The 23513-nt window shown below is 42.4% G+C and overlaps 1 protein-coding gene across 1 annotated transcript; it reads left to right on the top strand.

Annotated features, from left to right (window-relative positions):
- Positions 1 to 5487: 5487 nt before the first annotated feature.
- LOC133123851 (amine oxidase [flavin-containing]-like) lies at positions 5488 to 23446 on the top strand. The gene is made up of 15 exons (XM_061234482.1): positions 5488 to 5703; positions 8807 to 8901; positions 9799 to 9936; positions 11468 to 11572; positions 12068 to 12159; positions 12792 to 12933; positions 13452 to 13601; positions 14335 to 14494; positions 15011 to 15107; positions 16329 to 16382; positions 16893 to 16950; positions 17334 to 17431; positions 18479 to 18590; positions 20363 to 20425; positions 20952 to 23446. Exons 1-15 carry the CDS (start codon positions 5637 to 5639, stop codon positions 21105 to 21107), a joined length of 1587 nt encoding a protein of 528 aa, XP_061090466.1. The 5' UTR covers positions 5488 to 5636; the 3' UTR covers positions 21108 to 23446.
- The last annotated feature ends 67 nt before the right edge of the window (positions 23447 to 23513 follow it).

The raw sequence follows: 23513 nt of genomic DNA, 5'->3' as shown, positions 1-23513 counted from the left end.
TGTGCAGCTCTGTACAGCTGTAACTGTTTAGCTGTAGAGTTCAGGGGACTACTGCTGAAGTAATTCTCAATCCAGCCTTTTACTGTATATTATATGGGGCTGTTAAGATACTGTCATTATTCTCAGTCTGCCAACTCCAACTGTTTTTCACTTGATGTGTCCAAAATAATGAGATCATTCGAAGTGACAGGTGATAGAGGGGTCTGTGAAAGGAAAACGTTGACCCAGCAGGGTACTTTCTGAGTTTTCTGAGATATCATGCAGAAAATGTGAAATAACAAGTGAAGCTACAGTTCAGCTTTGTGCAAAGCAGAGATTCTGAGTGTGTAGAAGTTTTTTCAGAGGTAGCTGAGGTTATGGCAGCCAAATCCTAACACACAACACCTTCCTGTACAACTTTGGGAGATCTGGTTCAGCCTTTATACTCCTTTTAAATTCCAACCTCAGGTTCAGTGATATAACTGAAACAAGCCATTTATTATTCCTTATTCAACAGATTTCATGTCTTATAAGGAATAAATTAAGCACATCATCCATCCATCCATCCATCTTCATCCGCTTATCCGGATTCGGGTCGTGGTGGCAGTAGGCTAAGCTGGGTATTCCAGGCGTCCCTCTCCCCAGCAACGCATTCCAGCTCCTCCTGGGGGATCCCGAGGCGTTCCCAGGCCAGGAGAGATATATAATCTCTCCACCGGGTTCTGGGTCTACCTCGGGGTCTCCGCCAAGTTGGACGAGCCCGGAAAACCTCCAAAGGGTGGCATCCTGATCAGATGCCCGAACCACCTCAATTGGCTCCTTTCGACGCGAAGGAGCAGCAGCTCTACTCCGAGCTCCTCACCCTATCTCTAAGGCTGAGCCCAGCCACCCTACGGAGGAAGCTCATTTTGGCCGCTTGTATACGCAATCTCGTTCTTTCGGTGACTACCCAAAGCTCGTGACCATAGGTGAGGGTTGGGACGTAGATCGACCGGTAAACCCTCTTCACCACGACGGTCCGGTGCAACGCCCGCATTACTGCTGACGCTGCACCGATCCGCCTGTCGATCTCACGCTCCTTTCTACCCTCACTCGTGAACAAGACTCCGAGATACTTGAACTCCTTCACTTGGGGCAACGACTTGTTCCCAACCCGGAGGGAACAATCTACCGTTTTCCGGCAGAGAACCATGGCCTCAGACTTGGAGGTGCTGACTCTCATCCCGGCCGCTTCACACTGGGCTGCAAACCGCTCCAGTACGTGCTGAAGGTCACGGTCCGATGAAGCCAGCAGAACCACGTCGTCCGCAAAAAGCAGAGACGCAATTCTGAGGTCACCAAACCGGACACTCTCCTCACCTCGGCTGCGCCTTGAGATCCTGTCCATGAATACCACAAACAGGACCAGTGACAAAGGGCAACCTTGGTGGAGTCCCACACCCACTGGAAACGTGCTTGACTTTGTGCCGAGGAATGCGGACACAGCTCTCACTTTGGTTATACAGGGACCGGATGGCTCGTAACAATGGCCCTGGTACCCCATACTCCTGCAGTACCCCCCACAGGGTTCCCCGGGGGACACGGTCGAAAGCCTTCTCCAAGTCCACAAAGGCACATGTGGACTGGAAGGGCAAACTCCCATGACCCCGCCAGCAACCCCGCCAAGGTAAAGAGCTGGTCCAAGGTTCCACGACCAGGACGGAAGCCACATTGCTCCTCCTGAATTAAGCACATGATATTATGCAAAAAAGGAACATGCCATTTGGTATGTGGTATGGACACCCCATCAATGAAACAAATCTATTTGTGGGAAATGAAGAGTTCAGAGAAAGCTATTTGAAACAATGAGCCAAGCCTTTAAAATGAGTAAAATGAGTTTAAGGACAAGGCTTTGGAATAACTTACACATGGTTTCAGTAACCATGAGAGATCAAGAAGGAGGTGCCAAGAGCATGTTTGGGATCTCCTGGACTGAGAAACTGGGTGTTGGTGACCTAGCAAACCTGCAGCAGTAGCACAGACTCAAAAGGATGCATTTCCATAGGCCTTTAGAAACTTTGCCCTGTCTACCGCTAAACTGTGGTGGATTTATGGTATCCGGTCAGATGGTGAAACTACCATCTAAATTTATTGCTTCATTGTTAACAGACACAAAACAGAAGTTAGCTTTTCTTCTGGATGAAGGAAGAGGCAGTCTCCTGGTGTGGGGGAGCTGCGGTGTAGTGGTTAATGTACGTAACTGGGTGGCTCAATGCCCGGTGTAGCCGCAATAGGAGCATCAGCGGAATAACCAATATAATGAGGGGTAAGAATTTTGTCCTGGGATTTGAGTTGTGACGCTACACATCCCTGTTGTCTTTTTCACAATTTGACAAATTCAGCAACAATATTTGTCAGGATAAAAGACATTCAATCTTTGTTGTGTATTTAATCTCGGCCATATTCTTGTCACCCTGAATACTTTTGATACAGTGACAATGTCTACCCATGTGCAGGAAAGTAAATGACGTCACCCTATAGTATCACATTCAAGACGCTTCGTCACCTGAGAAATGAATCCCGGCGCAGTGCGTATGACACAGTGTATTCCTCACTGCTCCTCTGTGTCCTGTTTGTTCTGTGCCCTAGACGTGAAAAACATCCACGTGCATTGGTCCGTGACTCCTGCCATTCCTTGGCATGTGAAGAGATGACTTCCCGCACACAACCTTTTGAACGCTTCTTCCCCAGAATGTCAGCGCTGTAGTGATTCACTGAGATCTTCAGGAAAATAAGCGTCTGCTGGGGGAATCGGAAAATGTCTCTCTCAAGGAGTTATGGGAAAGGAGCAACATGGGAGAATATGCCCAGGGTATGATTCTACACACTGAGTACTTCACTGTATATGGCAGGCAGATGTACACTTGCAGAAAAATTCCCAGCTCTCAGAAACATGTTGCCTGACAAAAAACCCTTGAACTAGAAATGGTTCTTCTATGGAATCAGGTTTTGTTTTTATTCTGAGAGTGTAATGTTAGCCTTAATACAGCCCTTACACTGTTGCTGCACTACAGTACATGACTTCATCTGTCTACACACCTGCACGGTGCTCTGATCCCTCCTGTACCTAGTTAGATCACATTATTCACAGTGTGTCATGGTAGGAAATATGTACTCTATACTGCCATCTGGTGTTGATCACACACACCCATCACAGCATGGATTCACCAAGGTATCATGAGAAAAAAAGAATCTGCCATCACTTACGTTAAATTGCTGCTTATACTAGCCAGTCAATCATGCAGCACCAATTTTGTAAAAAACCTGCAACAGGTATTCATTTTGGCGCCCATTCCTGAAAGGCAACCAGCCATCATAACTCCCAGCAGGGTGTGCAGTACGTGTTTTGAAACTGACCCCCACCAGGTCTGCATTACTGATGCCGGAGCTGCCAGACCACCAGTGTGTGTTCGGCTGGTTCCGTACAGAAGCGTCTATCAACGGAGGAGGTTTCTCTCTACCTTTCGCAGAATTTAGGGTCAATTAAAACAGGAAGAATGTGGAGTCAGCCATACTCTGGAACACAAGATGGAGGCCAGAGGTCGTATCACATGGGTCTGCATGTGTAATATTATCAGCTTTCGCTAGAAGAGACAATATACCAGAGGTGAGTAAGTGCATGAAGTATGTTAAAAAAAAAATGTCTCACAAGTCCTGTTGATGTTGAGAAAATAAGTGGTCCCATTTAGTCCTAAACTACATACTATAAACCAGGCGTTCCACAATTGCTGAATTACCCAGATCACTGCCCTGAGAAGAACCCAGATGGCTACCAAATCTGGAACATGGACTGAAGTAAAAAGAGCTGTCCCAGGTTTTACTCGGTGCAGTTATCCGGCAAACTCAGTAATCCTGCTCTGTGAAACAGGCCACAGGTCATTACATGCAAATGGTACTTTCGGGGTAAGTAGTATTGGCACCAGGGATTTTGAAATAATTGATTGAATGAAATATGTCCTATCTTTCTCAAAAGAAAACCTTATGAAGCAGCAGACATACAGTAAGTGTGGATATGCAGTGGTTTTAGACAAGACAAAATAAATATTTAGTCAACACTACAGTTTGTAAATGAGTCATGGTTTTAATAAAGTTAACCTACCTGACAATCATTTAGTCTAATAATAATTATATGGATACACGTTTATAAATTATTTACTCTTTGTAGCCCCTTTGACCAAACAGAAACCACACAATAACGTGATAACCATGAAATAATTGGAATAACCTCTTACATTTAATACACAAACAAAGGTAAGAGAGACAATGTATATTCCATACCACTAGATGTCATACCCAGTTATAAATATTTTAAACACATATGTGTGTACCAGTATACAGCATTTGATTTGGCTTGTTCAGTAGTAGTACCCAGCCTCGGTGTCTACTACCAAACTGACAGCAGAGGATGCACTTGAGTCAACACCGGTCCGTACATATCCGGGTTATTTGAAAGATATTCAGTATGCAAAACATAAGTAGGAAAACAATACATCTACTTGTAAGGCTTCAAATTATAAGTCAGTTGAGCGTAAAAATGTGTTGTTGTGGATAGAGGCTACAGAGAATAAGTCCATTTTAGACCCCCACTACATCCTGCTTGGCTTTTTTTACTTGTGTTATGATACAAAGGTTTATGTTTATATTATGTAATAATGGAAAATAGTGAATTATGAAGCCTGTCCTCACCCATGGGAAGGTGAAGTCTCTCCCCTGTGTCTAGTTCCCTCTGACAGGGTTGATTGGATTCGGAGAGCTAATGCTGTTGCATAGCTAAATAACAGGGAGGCCAGGCTAACTCAATCACACACAAATAGAATCAAAGTGCCTATCTGCAGGCTAAATCCTCTCCAGTGAACATTTTCACTGTGGCAGGGCCACAGCCCAATGACTCCTGTATTCCTATGATCATAGCATCTGTTTAATTCTGCTGTCTCAGACTACGGCTGCATGCATGGGTGATTCAAACAGGTGATTAGCATGCAGGTGTGGTACAAGAAAAAATTGTGTCAACAAAGCCTCTTTTACAAGACCGAACACTAATCTGCATTTCATAAAATCATATTTAGAATTAATTAGACTATGATTGAATTTAATAATGCTAGGCTTATACTGTATAATCCCTCATATTTTTAAATAAATATGTTGGAGGTCAATTTGCTGAGAGAGGAAATCTGTTCCATTTAAAGTATTACTTAAAGTTTTTTAAATGTTTTATATATCTCTTAATAAAAAAAAAAAGTTTATAAAATATATATTATAATATGTATTTTTGTAATCCAGGACACTTGCATCATGTCATTTTAAAAATGAAAATACTCTTTTCTGCCGGATCTCTGGGATACGCAGAGTGGCGAGAGTCCCCAGCCCCTCCTCTCTAGGGCAGAGCAGAGCAGAGCGTGAGCAGCTGACCAGCTGATCCTTATACAGACGAGTGGCACCTCTCTCCACCGCACACAGACGAGTGGCACCTCTCTCCACCGCACACAGACCAGTGGCACCTCTCTCCACCGCACACAGACCTGCGGTCTCCGCTCTCCACCTCGCACAGAGCTGCGGCTCCTCTCTCATCCGCACACAGACCTGTTGCTCCAGCATCGCACCTCACCCGCAGAGCAAACATGGACACAGCGCAGCCGTCCCGGGCCCTGAGGGCCGACGTAGTCGTCCTTGGAGGAGGCCTGTCAGGTGAGGACAGTCTTTTCGTCTGCTTTTCATTCGGTCGCTAACGACTGATCGGCACGCAGCGCGCGGCCTTAATGTCCTCGCTGATGTCGCGTTAGATTTGTCACTCTTTTATGCTATCGCTACAGGATTGATGTACGCTTTATTTTAGCACTGCATAACCAATCAACCACATTAATGGCTGGACTAATAGTAAATAATAATAGCAGCAGTAATAAAAGTTAGAATATTGTTGCAATCATGTTCACCTGCAATGTAGAAGCAAGATTTTAAATCTCCCCACAACAGAATGTAGTTGTTTCAATGGATGATGTTTTATGCTCTTATTTTGATCAGACGAATAGTTGGTGCTTCAATTTTGCATTTAATGTGTTTTAAACTTTCTTTTTTGTTCCATTTTATTGTATGTTTTATCATATCATGATATTGCATTCTGTTTATTGTCATTTGTTATTTAAATTGCACTGTAATCTCTATATTTTTATTTTATTTTATGTAATTGAGGTCTCCCTTGAAAATTAAATGTCTATTTCAATGGGATTTACCTGAATAAATGAGAGGTTAATAAATAATAGCAATTCACAATATGTAATAAGGACAGCTGTACCAAATGTCAGCTTTAATGGATCAGTTCACACGTTATAACTAGACATCTTTCAGTAGGACACCCTGTTGAGTAGAGGGCACTTTGATTGTGGGATAAGTACAGAACACGTGATCACTCGCGATTTCGGAGTTGACAGGTAACACTTCAAAACCGAGGCAGCAGAAAAGCTCTCAGTAGTGTATTTGGGATACATTTGTTCTGAAGTTAAGATCCCTTGCAGATGCCCCCACCTGCTAACCATTCAAATGCTTTTGCTGATGTTTGTCTTGTCACTTCCATCGGTTTCCTTTGGCTGATGTTGTTGAATAGCATTAGCAGGCAGCCGTAGGCTGATGTTGTTGAATAGCATTAGCAGGCAGCCGTAGGCTAATGTTGTTGAATAGTATTAGCAGGCTGCCCGCGGAAGTTGTAATGAACTTACCAAATGGCGTCCTGTTCTTACCCTTTATAAAGGTCACCCCGGAACACTGATGGCTGTTAAATTGATAATGGGGAGTAAAGCAGATGGTATCAGATGTCCAGAAGCATTTCGACTAGAAGATTTGATCTTATTTCGTGGTTGTAAGGACGCCCAGTTAAGACATACACATTTGTTTTTATATCTCATTTATATCCGTTCACTGTCGTCCGTCTGAACGAATTCAATTTTTTATTTTCTAAATAAGTGGAAAAAAGGAAACATGATCAGACAAGGAAACCCCGTAGGGAGATAGCTGACACAGCACACATTCAGTGCTCTAAATCTTATTTGTTTCAGTCAAAGTAGGGAAAATGTACTATAGCTATTGGTGTTGACTCAACCTTGAATATTTAGCAGCGAGGAGCTACCAGATGAATAAATTATGAATGTATTATAGAAATACAATAATCCACGTCCCTTGGTTTATGTCTCAATGCGTGAACCTAATAAAGAAGCGAATGTGTTGAGACAAGAGGCACGCTGCAAAATTATCATCACCAGAACGCCTCCCGTAAAGTTTCCATAGAAACGGAACCGCCATGTTTTTAATAACGTCCCATTCAGTGCTTTCGCTGAGTCACGGGCTGTCTTCCTGTTTTTTGTATTAAAATAATAATTTCCTGCGAGGCGGGACCTTTTTATCGTTTTATTAGATGATTATCTCAACAGAAACGCACTCGCTGAACCACAGGCAGCTCAGGTACTGTGAGGCCGAGACAGGGGACGCTGAAGCTAAGATACACAAAGCTGAGAGGTTTTCTATATTCCGTAGTTCTGAATGTGAATCATGAAACACATCTGGATAAAACAACACGCAGATATGATTTATCAAATTTCAAATGAACACAGGGACACATATTTAGCTATTAATTATTCAGTTAAAAGCGATTCATTAACTATTATTCAGAATGTGTATTTAAAAATATGAGACCCTAGAATTGTAAGGTTCTGACTGACAAACATTCGTTAGTGTCATCATAAATATGTTTTTATAGGGAACTTTGATTGCATTTTGATATTGTGCATTCAGAGTACTTTTAGGGTGTATATCATTATGATCCATGAAAACCTGCTCTGCATTTCAGTTTAGCTGTATTAGGATGTGAAAGCTTTGAAGTTAAGTATCTCAAAACTACTTAGAATGCAGATAGAACCTTATAATTCCAGGGGTAAGAGTAAACTAAAATATGTTAACATTTTACATTACACAGGATATGGTGTTAATTTCCTGGTGCTGTGCCCAGCTCAGATGTCCCTAAACTAGCATTTACCAACCAAATAACCAGGCAACGAACAACAATATTCTACATCAGCCAAAAGGGTGCTAATGTGAGCATTTCACAGGGGTTCTCAGGAATAATAACATGCGTACGTTAGGTGATGTTACATTTACATTACATTTACATTTTAGTCATTTGGCAGACGCTTTTAATCCAAAGCGATTTACAAGTGCATAGGTTCTTCCACAAGTCAAAGCATCACATCCATAAATAGGAAAATACATAGGAAGTGCTGTTTTAAACATATAGTCATCATAAGTGCAATTTTTTTTTGGGGGGGGGGTGTTAGACAAGAGGGATAGGATATCAGAAAGGGGGGCGGGGGAAATCAGGAGGGAGGACTAAGGTAGAGTTTGAAAAGGTGTGTTTTTAATCTGCGTCGAAATAGGGGGAGGCAAGTCATTCCACCACTGAGGAACCAGAATGGAAAACAGGCGTGAACGTGCAGCTCGACCGCCAGGTGCTCGTAGTGAGGGAACCATAAGGCGACCAGAGCTGGCAGACCGGAGTGGTCTAGCTGGGGAGTAGGGAGTGATCAAGGATTGTATGTGTATGAAGGTGGGGCAGTCCCCTTAGCAGCCTGAAATGCCAACACTAGGGCCTTGAATCGGATGCGTGCGGCAATAGGAAGCCAGTGGAGGCCAATGAGAAGCGGGGTGACATGAGCCGACCTGGGCTGACTGGTGATCAGGCGGGCTGCAGCATTCTGGACCAGCTGGAGGGGCCCTATGTTGCCCTATAAACGTGTTGATTTGACAGGTCTGAGCGCTGCCAAGCTGCTGCAGGAGTCTGGGCTGAACGTGGTGGTTCTGGAGGCCCGGGATCGAGTCGGGGGCAGAACCTTCACCGTTACTGTGAGCGATGGGATTATTCTCCTCATTAACATACTCATATAATATGGGCTGTGCGGGCGTGATGTCCAACAGCAGTGCATAGACACACACTTTGAATATTAGTTTTTATGTGGAATATAATCATAGGAGTGGATACATATTCTCAGTGTACTACAAAGACAGACAGTCAAGCTGTGAATGTGGCACAAATCATTCTGACTGCGCTCATCTATTTTACAAAGCCTTAGTGAGCATTCCTGCTGGTCGTTTCACTCAGATTGCTGAAATACCAGAAAATGTATAATAATAATAATAATAATAATAATAATAATAATATCAACAACAATAATGACAAAGAAATGATTAAATAGAACCACTACAACAATTAATTACTACAAATTGTTAGAACATAGCACCGGGTGACATGGCTCAGGCAGTAAGAGCAGTCGTCTGGCAATCGGAGGGTTGCCGGTTTGATCCCCCGCCCAGGCTGTGTCGAAGTGTCCCTGAGCAAGACACCTAACCCCCAAATGCTCCTGACGAGCTGGTCGGCGCCTTGCATGGCAGCCAATCGCTGTCGGTGTATGAATGGGTGAATGAGAAGCATCAATTGTACAGCGCTTTGGATAAAGGCGCTATATAAATGCCAACAATTTACCTTGAATAATGCTGTAATTCTCCTGTATTAATCACTGTAGATCTGTGCTGTATGTTTTGTGCATTGCCAAGCAGGGGTGCCAATAATTCTGGAGCCCACAGTAAACTGCATTCTGTATAATAGTATTTAATTACAGTATATCTGTATCCTTATTGTGTATATTGCATTGATTCCAGAGAACATGACTGCAAATGAGAATTTTTCAAAACACATTTGATCGTCAGGCGTAATAAAGTACTCTTGTGTTCTCCTATTCTCAGGGGTCAAAGTTCAAGTACGTGGATCTGGGAGGTGCCTACATCGGTCCCACCCAAAATGGAATCCTTCGCCTTGCCCGGGAGCTGGGGGTGAAGACGTACTTGGTGAACGAAAAGGAACATCTTGTCCATCACAGAAAGGTGACAATAGCAGCTAAACATCAAATCCTCCTTGCAGTTTCCACATGCTCAGTGCACAGGACAGGAGAATTAAGTCCGTACATCCCTCCTGTTACCTCGTGGCTCTGAGGAAGACGTTGAGACGTCACATTGCGCTTCGCCTGCTCCAGGGTTCCTTATCCCCGGCTAGTCCCTGTGTAGTTGTCCGGGTAAGGAGTGGTTATTGCTGTGTTGTCCTGGCTATTGAGCACATTGTAGTCCCAGTGTAGTTAACGAGCGTGAAGCGTGTCGGGACTCTGCCTTTGTGCATCACCTCCCTCATGTCATCTCGCATTGTGAGCCAGAACAGCAGCGGGCACGCTCTGTAAACACACATCTCCACACCCTGTCCCCCGTCACTCAGTCACACACACACACGCGCACACACCGGTAAATTCACCCACAGTGTCAATATCTGTGCCCACAATCGGCCTGGGCACTGCTGTTTACTCTGGCAGGCAGATTCAATACTGTCCGAGGTAATTGCGAGCTTCTTTCCTTATCAAAGTTTTTATCTTGCTTCTGTACTCCGTTGCTATGGATACCCAGGAGACAGGAAGGCCGGTGAGCGCATATGGCATCCTCGTTTAGGTGAAGCTCTCTGTTCTCAGAGAGGCTCTGCACTGAGGGAGAGCTTATTGATGTAAATGTCAGAAAATGTTCCAGACAGGCTTATGATAGCACTGATATTCCAGTTGTTTTCATTTCAGAAAAACACTGTTATGGGGAAATGTTCACTTTTTCGTTTCAGATGTTTTTTTTAGCCTAGCATTTAATGAAATTTGAATAAATATAGGATTATATTTGGAGTGACTAGGCTGATTATTTTGATGTACAAACCAATGATATTGCAATTTGTCCAGTCAATAAAAAAAAAACTGCAGGATCACTGAGTTAGCTGGATAACTGCACTGACTAAAACATGGACTCTGCCCAAATCTGAAACATAGAAAGTTTGTCGAGTTGTCATGAAATAAGAGCTGTTCCAGGTGTTAGTTTGTGCAATTATCTGGCTAACTCGGTAATTCTTTTGTTCTATGGCACACATTTTGGATCAGGAAAGGTTGTGCTGGCTTTCATATAACTTTGCCATCTCTAGCTGTAGTAGTCTTTGCTTGCCATGGTTAAACTCACATCTGTATGTCAGGTTGGATAAAAATGTCTGCCACATCACTTGTTAATATACTCCATGCTAAGATGGGCTCCCCTTCAGAGGGCTTTCAGACTAATGGAAAAATCACAAGACCATGTGATGTGAAGGAGCAAAACCTTTAATATAATATTTAGGTCTGAAGTGAAATTATATTTTATTATTTATTTACTTATTGTTTCAGACAGTTATTATTGTTATTGGTTGAAGTTAAAACATCAGTAATAAAAAACATGCCCGGTAGAATCTGTGAAATCAAAAGTTACATTTGAATATACAGTATGTAGAGAAAGAATGCCAATCCTTGCTATTGTTGTAAAACAGCGCCCCCTGGAGGCCTGACAGGGTGCCGTGTTTTCACAGGGTAAAACGCACACCTTCCGAGGCCCTTTCCCCACCGCCTGGAATCCCCTAGTGTACCTGGACTACAACAACCTGTGGAGGACCATCGACAGCATGGGGAGAGAGGTGGGAGAGAGATAATCTGAGCATTTAAAAAACATGTTCAAGTAAATTATATGACACCATAGCCAGTAGTTTAGGTTACTTTTAAGCAAACAATTGTGAAATCATCCATAGATTGATGTATTTCTTAATGTATGCAATGTAATGCTTAATTCTGTTTTTTGGCTAATAATTTATATTCAATATGCTATCCAAAAAATACCAAAAAAAAACAGATAAAATATATTTTAGTGTTTTAGAGAGTTTTAGGGTTTTGTTTGATAAAGCAGGATTACTGTGTTAACTGTATAACTGCGGAAAGTAAAGCCCGGAATGGCTATTTTTACTTCAGTCCATGTTCCAGATCTGTGTCCAGGTTTTAGGTAGTGCAGTTATCCCGTCCTCAGTAATCCCGCTTCGTGGAACACGCTCCTGATTCTTCAGGGGCAGCGCCTGCTTCCCGTTCATCCCCGCAGTGTCAGATCAGATTTTTGAGGATGGCCTCTCGTTCCCTTGCAGATCCGTGCAGACGCACCGTGGGCAAGTCCGCATGCGGAGGAATGGGACCGCATGACCATGAAGCAGCTCATCGATAGGGTCTGCTGGACAAGGTCAGAGGTCAACACTTTCACCTGTTTCACTGACCCCACGTAACTATGCAGTGGATTCATTTCTGAAAACGACTGCCTTCGGGTTTTTTTTTGTCCACTTTATCCACAAAAAAGACGGACGGTTTAAACCAGCGCTACTCGACTCCACGTCCAGTGTGCCGCGGTGTCTGCAGGTATTTACTTCTGCCTTGCGCACCTGATTTCACTAATTATTCTACCTGCTCGGTTCAGATAATAAGCGAATTACTGAAATCAAGTGGTGTAGCGGTTGAAGCTAACACCTGCAGACACTGCGGCCCACAGGAAGTGGAGTAGCGCTGGTTTAGACCCTTTGAAGATGATGTTTTTTGTAATTCCATTGCTTTCAATTAGCAGTAGTGATTGTTGCATCAGAATGTTCAGTCAAGAACATTCTCATCACATATTTGTGAAATTACACCTTAAGGGGTTAGCTGTACCATGTTGTTTTTGGAAAATAAAGTTTTAAGCTACATGTAAATAGTACGTGCACTTCACCTAACGTTAGCTGTTGAAACACCATACATTAACTGTGTACATGGACAAATGCGAAAAAAAAAAACGTCTAATTTGATCTTCGAAGGAATGATTGTTCTCATGCTTACATGTCAAAGGGCTGCAAAGGACTTTGGCAGACTGTTTGTCAACGTCAACGTGACATCAGAACCCCACGAGGTGTCGGCTCTCTGGTTCCTGTGGTACGTCAAGCAGTGCGGAGGAACAAAACGCATTTTCTCAACTTCAAATGGAGGACAGGTGAGAAATACACTTCCAAGCTCTATATGAAATACTGTATTGCCTGGTGTATTGGAACAAATGAAATGATAAAGCATAAAACCTTTAGTATAAATCCCACCCATCTGCTCAAGTGGACCAGGCAAGATCAATCAACCTGGGGGCGACATGGCTCAGGCAGTAAGAGTAAGTCGTCTGGCAGTCGGAGGGTTGCCGGTTTGATCCCCCACCCGGGCTGTGTCGAAGTGTCCCTGAGCAAGACACCTAACCCCCAAATGCTCCTGGCGAGCTGGTTGGTACCTTGCATGGCAGCTAGTCGCCATCGGTGTGTGAGTGTGTGTATGAATGGGTGAATGAGAAGCATCAATTGTACAGCGCTTTGGATAAAGGCGCTATATAAATGCCAACCATTTACCAATTGAGCACAGAAAAGTATCCAAAACAAATACTATTTGAACAAAGGTCTGTCCTTCACAATATAAAGTTGCCGCTTTGACCATCTGTGGTACAATAATATATGTATATTTTAACTGTCACAGGAGAGGAAATTTGTGGGCGGGTCTGGACAAATCAGTGATAAGATGGCTGAACAGCTGAAAGGCAGAGTCAAACTGAACCAGGCAGTGGTCAGACTCTCTCAGGATGATGGAGGGGTTTCCGTGGAGACCATAACTGGACAGAAATATCAGGTATGATCTGTTTTTATATGGCACCATAGGCGCAAAGATATTATTTCCATCCAGTGCCATACAGTGCCCTTACTTCATGCTATCAGAATAAGGCCCGGAAATAAAATGGAACCAGATTGTCACCCATTACATTTTAATAACCCAAGAGTCTCGTAATGTCAATTTCCCCAAATGAAAGATCATCATTAAAAAGGGACTATATACCCATGCAAGTGATATTTTTTAGATTATATAATTTCAATTAGTTTATTGCGTGTAAACTACTGTAAATTCTGTTTGAAGCCACAGAGTGAATGGACAAGGCAGTAGCAGGCTGGGCTATAGTGACATATATTTTTTTAAGTTTGTTTTTTGCCCTGTCTGTTTCTCTAACTACCTAATTGAATGAATCATTAGGATAGAATGCAAGTAACCATTTGCTGGGGGTACCTACATTTTCAGACCGAATATTCAGGCTCTTAATCATGCATCAAACTGTCCAACAAAACATGTCCAAACCAAAGACATCTATGGTACATTAGGACCAGTGCTGTGTACCCCTGAAATTTGGGATATGGCAAAACAACTCTGGAACTCTGGACATGGTCTTCTTATTGTGATCTATACATAATCTTCTGTGGTTTCAAATATATTGTATAACTAAGATCAAACACTTTCAGTTTTAAGTTGCAAACCAACCAACTTAACTGAAAACTCAACTTAACTGAAACCCTGCTGCATTTCGCTCCTCCAGGCTACGTATGCTATCAGTGCTATTCCACCAGGCCTGACCATGAACATCCACTACCAACCTGAGCTGCCCCCGGTCCGGAACCAGCTGATCCAGCGCATACCCATGGGCTCTATCATCAAATGCATGATGTACTATGAGCGGCCGTTCTGGAGGGAGAAGGGTAACGCTGCCGAAATGTGCCTGCCGTTATGTACAATGTGCTAAATGTTGATAATGTAGTGTTACAAACATGTGCCCCTGGGGTACGCCAAAGGGGAATTTACTATATATTTATGAGGAGGTGCCGGGGAGATGCATTACAGAATAGTTAGTGTGATCCGTTACAGTGAAGTTTCTGAACTTCCATGTCATTTAGATGCTATGAATCCGAGCAATGGTCTGTCTGTCACGCCTGTCTGTCTCACTAGGTTTTCACTGCAGCCATAATACATAAAGTGCGCCTAATTCACCAGCTGGAGATCTAAACTAACTGCCAAATTTGATTTCATGTGTGCCAAATTAGGGCTAAAATGAAAATCTAAACGATGGTAGATCTCCGTGAACAGGTTTGGCCACAACTGGAGTAGATTGTACGATGCTACATCATGAAGGTTAAAAGGAAGTTTTCCTTCAACATCTGCTCTTGCTGTAACAAACAATGAGCATCTAGCTCTGCAAACAGCTTCATTCTGTGCAGGCTTCTGTGGCACAATGATGATCGAGGATGAAGATTCTCCCATCTCAATGACCATGGATGACACGAAGCCTGACGGGTCCTGCCCTTGCATTATGGGGTAACTATTATCTTCTTATACGTTAACGTCAACGTCAACTGAATTCCCATGTTTCCTAAAGTTTTTTAATTGTCACATGGTATTGTCAAATATTTACCCAAAGTTTATGCTATTACACATCTGCTTAACTACCTATATATCTACATATTTGCAGATATTTATCCCGTAATACACCTCTCAAAATATTTTTCGATTGTTATAATAATGTTTAATGGCTAGTCTGAATTTCTGCTGAAGTGAAAGATAGATTGAAAAATTTGCGTCAAGCTCCCTACTGGTGTTAGGTAATGATGAGAAATGTTATTATCTTCCTGGATAACTTGTGATTGATGATCAATGTTTTCTATAAATCCTGGGAAAGAGATCTATTTCTCTGTACACAAATATTATGCCACTCTGTCCCGCAACATTGGCTAGGAGCAGAGTCATCTGTCAATTAAATTATGGAGAAGGCTGACAAAGTTTAGTTATATTTATGGGGCTCTTATCGTACCATTTTCACAAATCAACATTATGATGACATTGTTTTTAAGTTTCTGTGGAACAAGGTGCTTCCTGGTGCAGATATTATGATAAAACTGAATGAGCTTGGTAAAGATTCTATCTGCATTTTGGTGATATAATAAAGCCAGGAAATTCAGAGATGCAGCCAGCCAAGAAGTTATAAATTAGAAGTCATTCCAACATTGACATGAGCAGATGTTGAACTAGGCAGAATACTGAGAATAAAAACATTGAGAACATTGAGAACCACTCCCCCCCCCCCCCCCCCCCTCAAAAAGAAAGAAAGAAAGAAAAAAAAACAGGACAGAGAACACTTTCTTCTTAAACAACATTGCCATTACTGAAACCATCTGTGATATACTATTCAATTAAATATTTTTTTGTGAGTTCTTTGTGGGTATTACCAGAGAAAACAGCCAATAGACATACAGTATATTTATAGCCCTAGAAAGGACAGTGAAAGAATGAATATAAAACACTCTCACATAGATCTTCGATAAATGAATACTGCATGTAAAAATATATTCACTGAGTTTGGTACAAAATGTGTTGGTTTATAACAGACTGAAAGCAGGGCCGACTTATAGTATGTGTTTATGAGGTGACGGAGACTGAAAGAAGAAGAAGAGACACGTCCACATGAGGGCAGTAAATGCATGTACTTCCCTCACAAGCTAACCGTTGTTCCTATGAGACTGCACACGCTTTCTGTTATAGGTTCATCTTGGCAAGAAACGCAAGAAAGCTCATTAATTTGACCAAAGAGGAGAGGCAAGTGGTGACCATTTTGTACTTTTGCCCTCCTTTTGCAGTTTATGATCTCAGTTATCCACCCGGGACAAGGAGAAGAGCATGATGCAATTTAGCAGACAAGGAGAAGGGGGTGTTTCTGTAATCATGTTGTTGTGTATTGTAACCCAGGGGTTTGGAGTAATCAACCTCAAAGCAGCCAATTTGGGTCACCCTGCTGTCTGAGGGACTGATAAACAGCCAGAAAATGTTTGTTGTCTACAGTTTGCATCGTATTTAATATTGTTGAAATTGTGATACTGGGAGCAGTAAAATGTATGTTATTATGTAGAATCATTCTGTCCATAACTAAGTAATATTGGACATGAATTTTACATTTAATTAAACAATGGGTCAGTGCGAATTTCCTTGTCAAAAAATATCTATATGAGCAAATTAAACATCACAATAATGTTAGTATCATGGAAAAAAAGTATGGTGCCATCACAAACACTTAAAGTTAATGCTGGTAAAAATGTACTTTTCGCCTAGGAAACAACAAATCTGCCAGATATTTGCCAAAGTGTTGGGAACTCGTGAAGCTCTTCAGGTGAGTGCATTTTAAATAACATGGATCTTACACTTCGCGTTAAAGCAAAATTAACAATACAACTCAGAGAGTATACAGGCACTCTTTCAATGATCATTAGCTGGCTGGTCGTCCTTACAGTTGGTTTGACTAAGCAGGGGACAATCTCCCCTGGAGCAATGCAGAGTTAAGGGCCTTGCTCAGGGGCCCAACGGCTGCACTGATCTTATTGTGGCTACACCGAGACTTGAACCTCCAAACCTTCCAAGTCCCAGTCATGCACCTTAGCCCCTTGGCCACAGGCCGCCCTTCCCCCACACACCAGCTCTGTCACACTTGGCTCCAGTAATTCAGCACATCTGCTGGCAGACTTTGGATTAAAACGTGTTTTTTATGCTTCACAGCCCGTGCACTACGAGGAGAAGGACTGGTGTGGAGAGCAGTATTCAGGGGGCTGCTATTCGGCCTACTTCCCCCCCGGAACCTTCTGCCAGTTCAGCAGGTACAGTGCGCCCCTGTCTGCTCACTCATATTCTGACTGACTGAGCCAGGTATGGTGTACCTGTCTGTTCACTCATATTCTGACTGACTGAGCCAGGTATGGTGTACCTGTCTGTTCACTCATATTCTGACTGACTGAGCCAGGTATGGTGTACCTATCTGTTCACTCATATTCTGACTGACTGAGCCAGGTATGGTGTACCTATCTGTTCACTCATATTCTGACTGACTGAGCCAGGTATAGTGTACCTGTCTGTTCACTCATATTCTGACTGACTGAGCCAGGTATGGTGTACCTATCTGTTCACTCATATTCTGACTGACTGAGCCAGGTATAGTACCCCTGTCTGTTCACTCATATTCTGACTGACTGAGCCAGGTATAGTGTACCTGTCTGTTCACTCATATTCTGACTGACTGAGCCAGGTATAGTGTACCTGTCTGTTCACTCATATTCTGACTGACTGAGCCAGGTATAGTGTACCTGTCTGTTCACTCATATTCTGACTGACTGAGCCAGGTATGGTGTACCTGTCTGTTCACTCATATTCTGACTGACTGAGCCAGGTATAGTGTACCTGTCTGTTCACTCATATTCTGACTGACTGAGCCAGGTATAGTGTACCTGTCTGTTCACTCATATTCTGACTGACTGAGCCAGGTATGGTGTACCTGTCTGTTCACTCATATTCTGACTGACTGAGCCAGGTATAGTGTACCTGTCTGTTCACTCATATTCTGACTGACTGAGCCAGGGGTGGTGCAGCTCTAGTCTAAAATGCCCGCTAGCCAGATTACCCTGGCATGGCTAGCATTCTGCAACAGGCTCTGGGTCCCATTAGATTATTATTAATTCTGGATAAGTGCATTACAGTAAGTAAAACCCGCAACGCTCCCAAATCTGGAACAAGAACCGAAGTTTAAAAAAAAAAAGAGCTGTTTTGGTTTTCACTCAGTGCAGCTATCCATCTGACTCAGTAATCCTGCTTTGTGAAACACCCCGCCGGGCGATTTATAATCAGTCTGTTCCGCCCCGTCTTTTGAGCAGAGTTCTGAGGGAGCCGTTTGGCCGGCTCTTCTTCGCTGGCACCGAGACGGCCACCAAGTGGAGCGGGTACATGGATGGGGCGGTCCAGGCGGGCGAGCGGGCAGCCAGAGAGGTGCCGAGAGCCAGCGCTTTCATTTCATTCTTTATTGTTTACAATCCCGTCAGCGGCACAACACGACGAACGCCCGTGTCATGAAAATAAATTACCGCGCTGTCAGTCAAGACAATGGGAGTATGGGAATATGGAAGCAGCGATGACCTAGATTTTGTTTTGTGCTGTGTGTCTATAAGAGGACTCCTGGCAAAACATGAGAGAAAACGTTTAAAAGGTATTACAATTTCATTGTTTAGGTTTACAATTCTGTCAGCAAGAACACACACTGATGCTATGAGAATGAATTACTCTGCTGTGCCGTATTGTATTCATCACACGTACAGTTGCATTCATTATTCTTAGTGTTATATTTGCCAAAAAGGTGTTATTATTGCAGCCTCCTGGTCAGTTTGTTATCTGATTAATCTACAAAGGTTCATGTTTTTATCTACGTGGTCACATGTAGGACTCTAGGCTTACCTCAGTGCACTTTGTTGTATGTTGCTCTGGATAAGAGCATCTGCAAAATGACTGTATTGTAACGTAATGTAATGTGCTCTCAGTCAGGATATATGGGTATATATGGAAATGAAAGCAGCAATGACCTAGATAGTTTTCTGCCTCTCATTCAACGGCTGTGCACCTAAAAGAGGACTCCTTCTGGCAAAACCTGAAGAAAAGTCTTAAGAGGGTATCCCTAATTAACACGTTATTAAGGAGTGTTTCCATGTACAGAACATGGTATCTAGTGCTCATGAGTAAAAAAAAACCTGCTTTGTCTGCAGTATAGCATGTAAATGAGAATTGTCTAAAGTATATACATTATTATACAAAACATTTAAATTGTATGTGTGCTCCTACAAAGCAACAGTAGAGTAGGTCCATCTGGACTTTAAATTAATACATTCTGAGTTTCTGAATTAGGCCAAAAAATATTTCAAATATTGTAAGATGTGAAATGTGTCCCTTTCAGCAGTGCTATAAGATGATTGATGCCACCAACTGCCAGCGCACTCTCAGGATCCAATGAATCTGGGTCACGGTGAAAACCTGGATATTGCTCAAGAAGTAGCATTCATAATTGGAATAATACACATTTTAAAATGAGTAACAGCCCCTAGAATTGTATCTAGCCACAAATCAAAAGGCTTACCGTGCTAGCTTCCACATCATTTCTAGAAGTTTAATGTATCAAAGTATCCTCTTCTCATAATTTAGAAAAAAGATATTTGCACAAACTCACAGTTATTACAAAGGCATGACAAAATATAAGCTGCATGACTGTGATCCGTGGCACACTGTTCAGTCTCAACAGGGAGTCTTGGTGCACTTGGGAAATTCACAAACCCACTGACTGAATAGCCTTGCGGCGAACACTGCTTTGTTCCTGCCTGTGTGTGTGTGTGTGCACCTTTTCACCTTTTCAACAAAGGTAGCATGCTTCACTGAATGCAATCCAATTTGTCCAAGAGTTGTTTTCCTTTCCCACCATAAAGCATTATGACACCGTGGACACAGTGATGTTAGGACCCCAGGTCTGACTTTTGTGGAAGAGAACAATTGCCGTAGACAATGTGCAGCTCAGGCAGAACTCCCCCTGTGCCAGGGACCAGAAACCCTGGGCCCTTGATGGGTGAAAACTGCTGGTTTTCCACCCTCCCTTTACCTGGGAGTCAGGTGTGAAGACAGTCTGGCCAATCAGTAGCACTAATTACCCGGGAGAAAAGAAAACCAGGGCTGGATTTGGATTCGACGACCAGAGTTGATGATCCCTGCCCTATGGCTTTCAGGTCCTGCATGCCATGGGGAAAATCTCCTTCTCTGACATCTGGAAGGAGGAAGCAGAGTCCCAGGTATGTTGTGAGAAACCTTATGGAGCCAGGGCCTGTTCCACAAAGCAGGATTACAGAGTTAGCCTGATAATGGCCCTGAGTAAAATCTGGACCTCAGCCAAATGTCTTTTTTTTTTTTTTTACTTCATGTTCCCAATTTGAGTGGGATCTAGAATTTATCCTGCCAACTCAGTAATTCTGCTTTGTGGAACTGATCTCATTTGGGCCATATGTTGTGTGTGTCCATTCAGTTGTTTTAACTAGTAGCCTTTGGGAGTCGAAGAGAAAATTTGATTTATTAAGAATGATTTATTCTCACAAGAGAATATATATTTTTTTATCTTTATTTTATTATTTATAAAACAAGGAAAGTGGTGGATACCCATGTCCACTCAGGGTCTGGTCAAGAAGATATTTTGTCTTTACTTACCATGTGAAATGTACTTTTAGCCTGGGCTAAAAGTGTCTGCCAGAGACTTGCCTCGCCTGTCTCAAGACATTTGTGGTTTCTACCAACTTTTTTTTCTTTCTCTCTCTCGTAAAACAGGATGTGCCTTCACAGCCAATCACAGTGGGCTTCTTTGAGGAGTGGCTGCCTTCTGTTCCAGCTCTCTTGTCAACAGTCGGAGTCTCTGCTGTTTTTCTCGTTGCACTGGGAATTGCCTTAGTAAAGCCAAATATGCGGGTGCATCTACTTCACTAAGTTTATTTTGGCCAAAAAATTCAGGTGTGGATCCTTTTTAATCCCTATTGTTATACTGACTTCCTGTCAAGTCAGAAACCTTTCCAATATTGTTTTAGGGAAACAGCCATTGATTACATAATATACACGTAATATACTGTAGACCCCAGCTTTCCTCTGACAGGTGCTCAAACTAATTCAGAGAACAAAACACCTCTGTGACAAAGTCAACACCAGGCACTCGTGCATTGAACACGACACCTTTCCAGTGATCTCTGACAAAGATCCAGTCATCCTTCATTTGCCGGGAGCACAAAGCCTTCAGTCCATGCCAGTTTTTCAAACACAATCCCTGCTGTGCTTGTTATTCTGTGGAAAAACCATGAATGTGTGTTCAAATATGTACACAAGTGAAAATGTTTGTCTATTACCTCAAGTCTACATCTCAACAAAAGGAGAAATAAGGGGGCAGTTACACAGGGATTTTTCTGGATCTGAGTTCATTTAGTATTACTCCGATGAACCAGAAGCCTGTAAACAGAGGGGGGTTTCTGTGCCCAGCCAGACAATAGCAGCTAACTAGCTTAAATTAGCTGAGAAAAAAATACCTGCAAAAGCATAATTTCCATGAACATGCTTCATATTGCTTGGTGTGATCAGGACGTTTACAGTAAGGCTCACACTTTCTCACCCTTCCTTTGCTCCCTTTAAACTTAACAGCCTTTTTAAATTAGCATATTGCTTCAAATGAATTGGCATACAGTTACCCAGAACTCTTGAGACAGGGCACTGGGCCACAATTTCATTTTTAATGTCAGGGAGTCTCATGGTGCGCATAATTCAATGTTATTTGTAAAACGTTATACATCACAGCCCTAGAAATGATGCTGGTTCACTCCTTTAAAATCTTTAGGATACATGTGCAGTCTGCAGCTGTAGCTGGTGCACATACAGATGTCTGATCAAGACCTTATTTAGCGAATTAATTAAGAGCAGAATCCTGAAGTGGACTGGCCCGGCCGTGCACCCGTTATATATTCGGGGCGTCTCGTGCCGAGTGCCCGACCCTGTTGACAGGCATCCCCCCCCCCCCGGCGATAGTCCACCTCCCCCGTATCATAAATCATCCTCTCACCAGTCCTGACAACTCCCATAAACTTATGCTTTGGGATATTGAAAACTTCAGCGCTCGGAATTGTGGCATTACATTACAGTAAGCTGGGGAAAAAAACCCCTCTGGTGCCTTTGGCACAGGACCGGTCCCAAAGCGAGACCTCGGCCCAGATGAACCCGATCCAAAGCGAAGTCTGAAAATGTGACCAAAATGTTAAAGACACCGCCAAAGAAGGAACGAGAAAAGAAAACATTATACCAGTAATGCTGGGGCTTTGCCTTATTTCATGCTTCTTGATTTCAAAACACAGGCCAAACCGGTTCAGATGTCACATTTTTATTGTTTATATATGGTGCTTGGTACATGCACATTTCTGACAAGCATGTTAAGTTATTTTTATCTGAAGCACACTATTTTTTTGTACATATTTTCAATTAGTCAAATACAAGACAACCTGACACACATTAACATGTTATATAGGTTCAAAATGTCTGTTATTAAGTTGTTGTCATCGGTCATTATTTATTTATTTAATTTTGTTAAAACAGTTGAAGATTGCTTACGGTTGTTTTTTTTGAAGACCTCAATAACTAAAATGTTATATGTCAAAATAATTGGTCATATTAATTTAATGATATACAGTCTAAATATGAAGTATTCTGCTTGTCTAAATACTGTATATGGCAATGTGTAACCAGTGTTTTTTTCTAGTCTGAAAGTATGGTCCTCCTTTCAGTTTGGTCTAATCTACGGTCTATGAATACCATTACTGTACATCATAAAGTAAGAAGATTTTGTGTGGATTATTCAGCATATAACTGTGAATATGATATACTGGAGATTAATTAATATTTTAGACATTTGTGGCCTTGCTAATCTAGGTGTACTAGCATTTATTGTTTTTCTTATGATTTCATAGTAATAAGCCAAAGTGGTTAAATTCAATCATAAGCATTTCAATCAGTCAGTGAAATTGTGATGGTATATTTGTTTGTGTTTGTTGTGTTGGGAGACCATGACCAAGATCTCCAGAGCTTCAGTGAAAAGCTTCCAAGACTTCAGAGTGAACTGCTGGCTGCCTTGGTTGTGTCAGTCTTGTGAAATACCAGACCTCAGAATTACATTTCAGCGTGACTACATTCGTAGCTTTGCGTTTCCTGGTGTCTTACATGCCCACATTGCGCTTCACGCCAGAATGCTTGTGTGAGAAGAACTCCCCCGAGAAGAATAAAATGAGTCTATTCTACGTGTGCTGTATCTCAATCTACAAGTCTACCCCTTAACCACATATTCATCATTTCATCTCATTTTAG

Source organism: Conger conger, chromosome 3, assembly GCF_963514075.1.
Source record: "Conger conger chromosome 3, fConCon1.1, whole genome shotgun sequence".
NCBI lineage: Eukaryota > Metazoa > Chordata > Actinopteri > Anguilliformes > Congridae > Conger > Conger conger.
This window is presented reverse-complemented; position numbering and strand designations above follow the sequence as displayed.

Excerpts from the sequence above, each read along its gene's own strand:
- LOC133123851 (XM_061234482.1), top strand. The coding sequence starts at position 5,637 with ATGGACACAGCGCAGCCGTCCCGGGCCCTGAGGGCCGACGTAGTCGTC. Across the intron at positions 5,704-8,806 it reads CCTTGGAGGAGGCCTGTCAG|GTCTGAGCGCTGCCAAGCTG; the intron begins GTGAGGACAGTC and ends TTGATTTGACAG. Across the intron at positions 14,495-15,010 it reads GCCGTTCTGGAGGGAGAAGG|GCTTCTGTGGCACAATGATG; the intron begins GTAACGCTGCCG and ends CATTCTGTGCAG.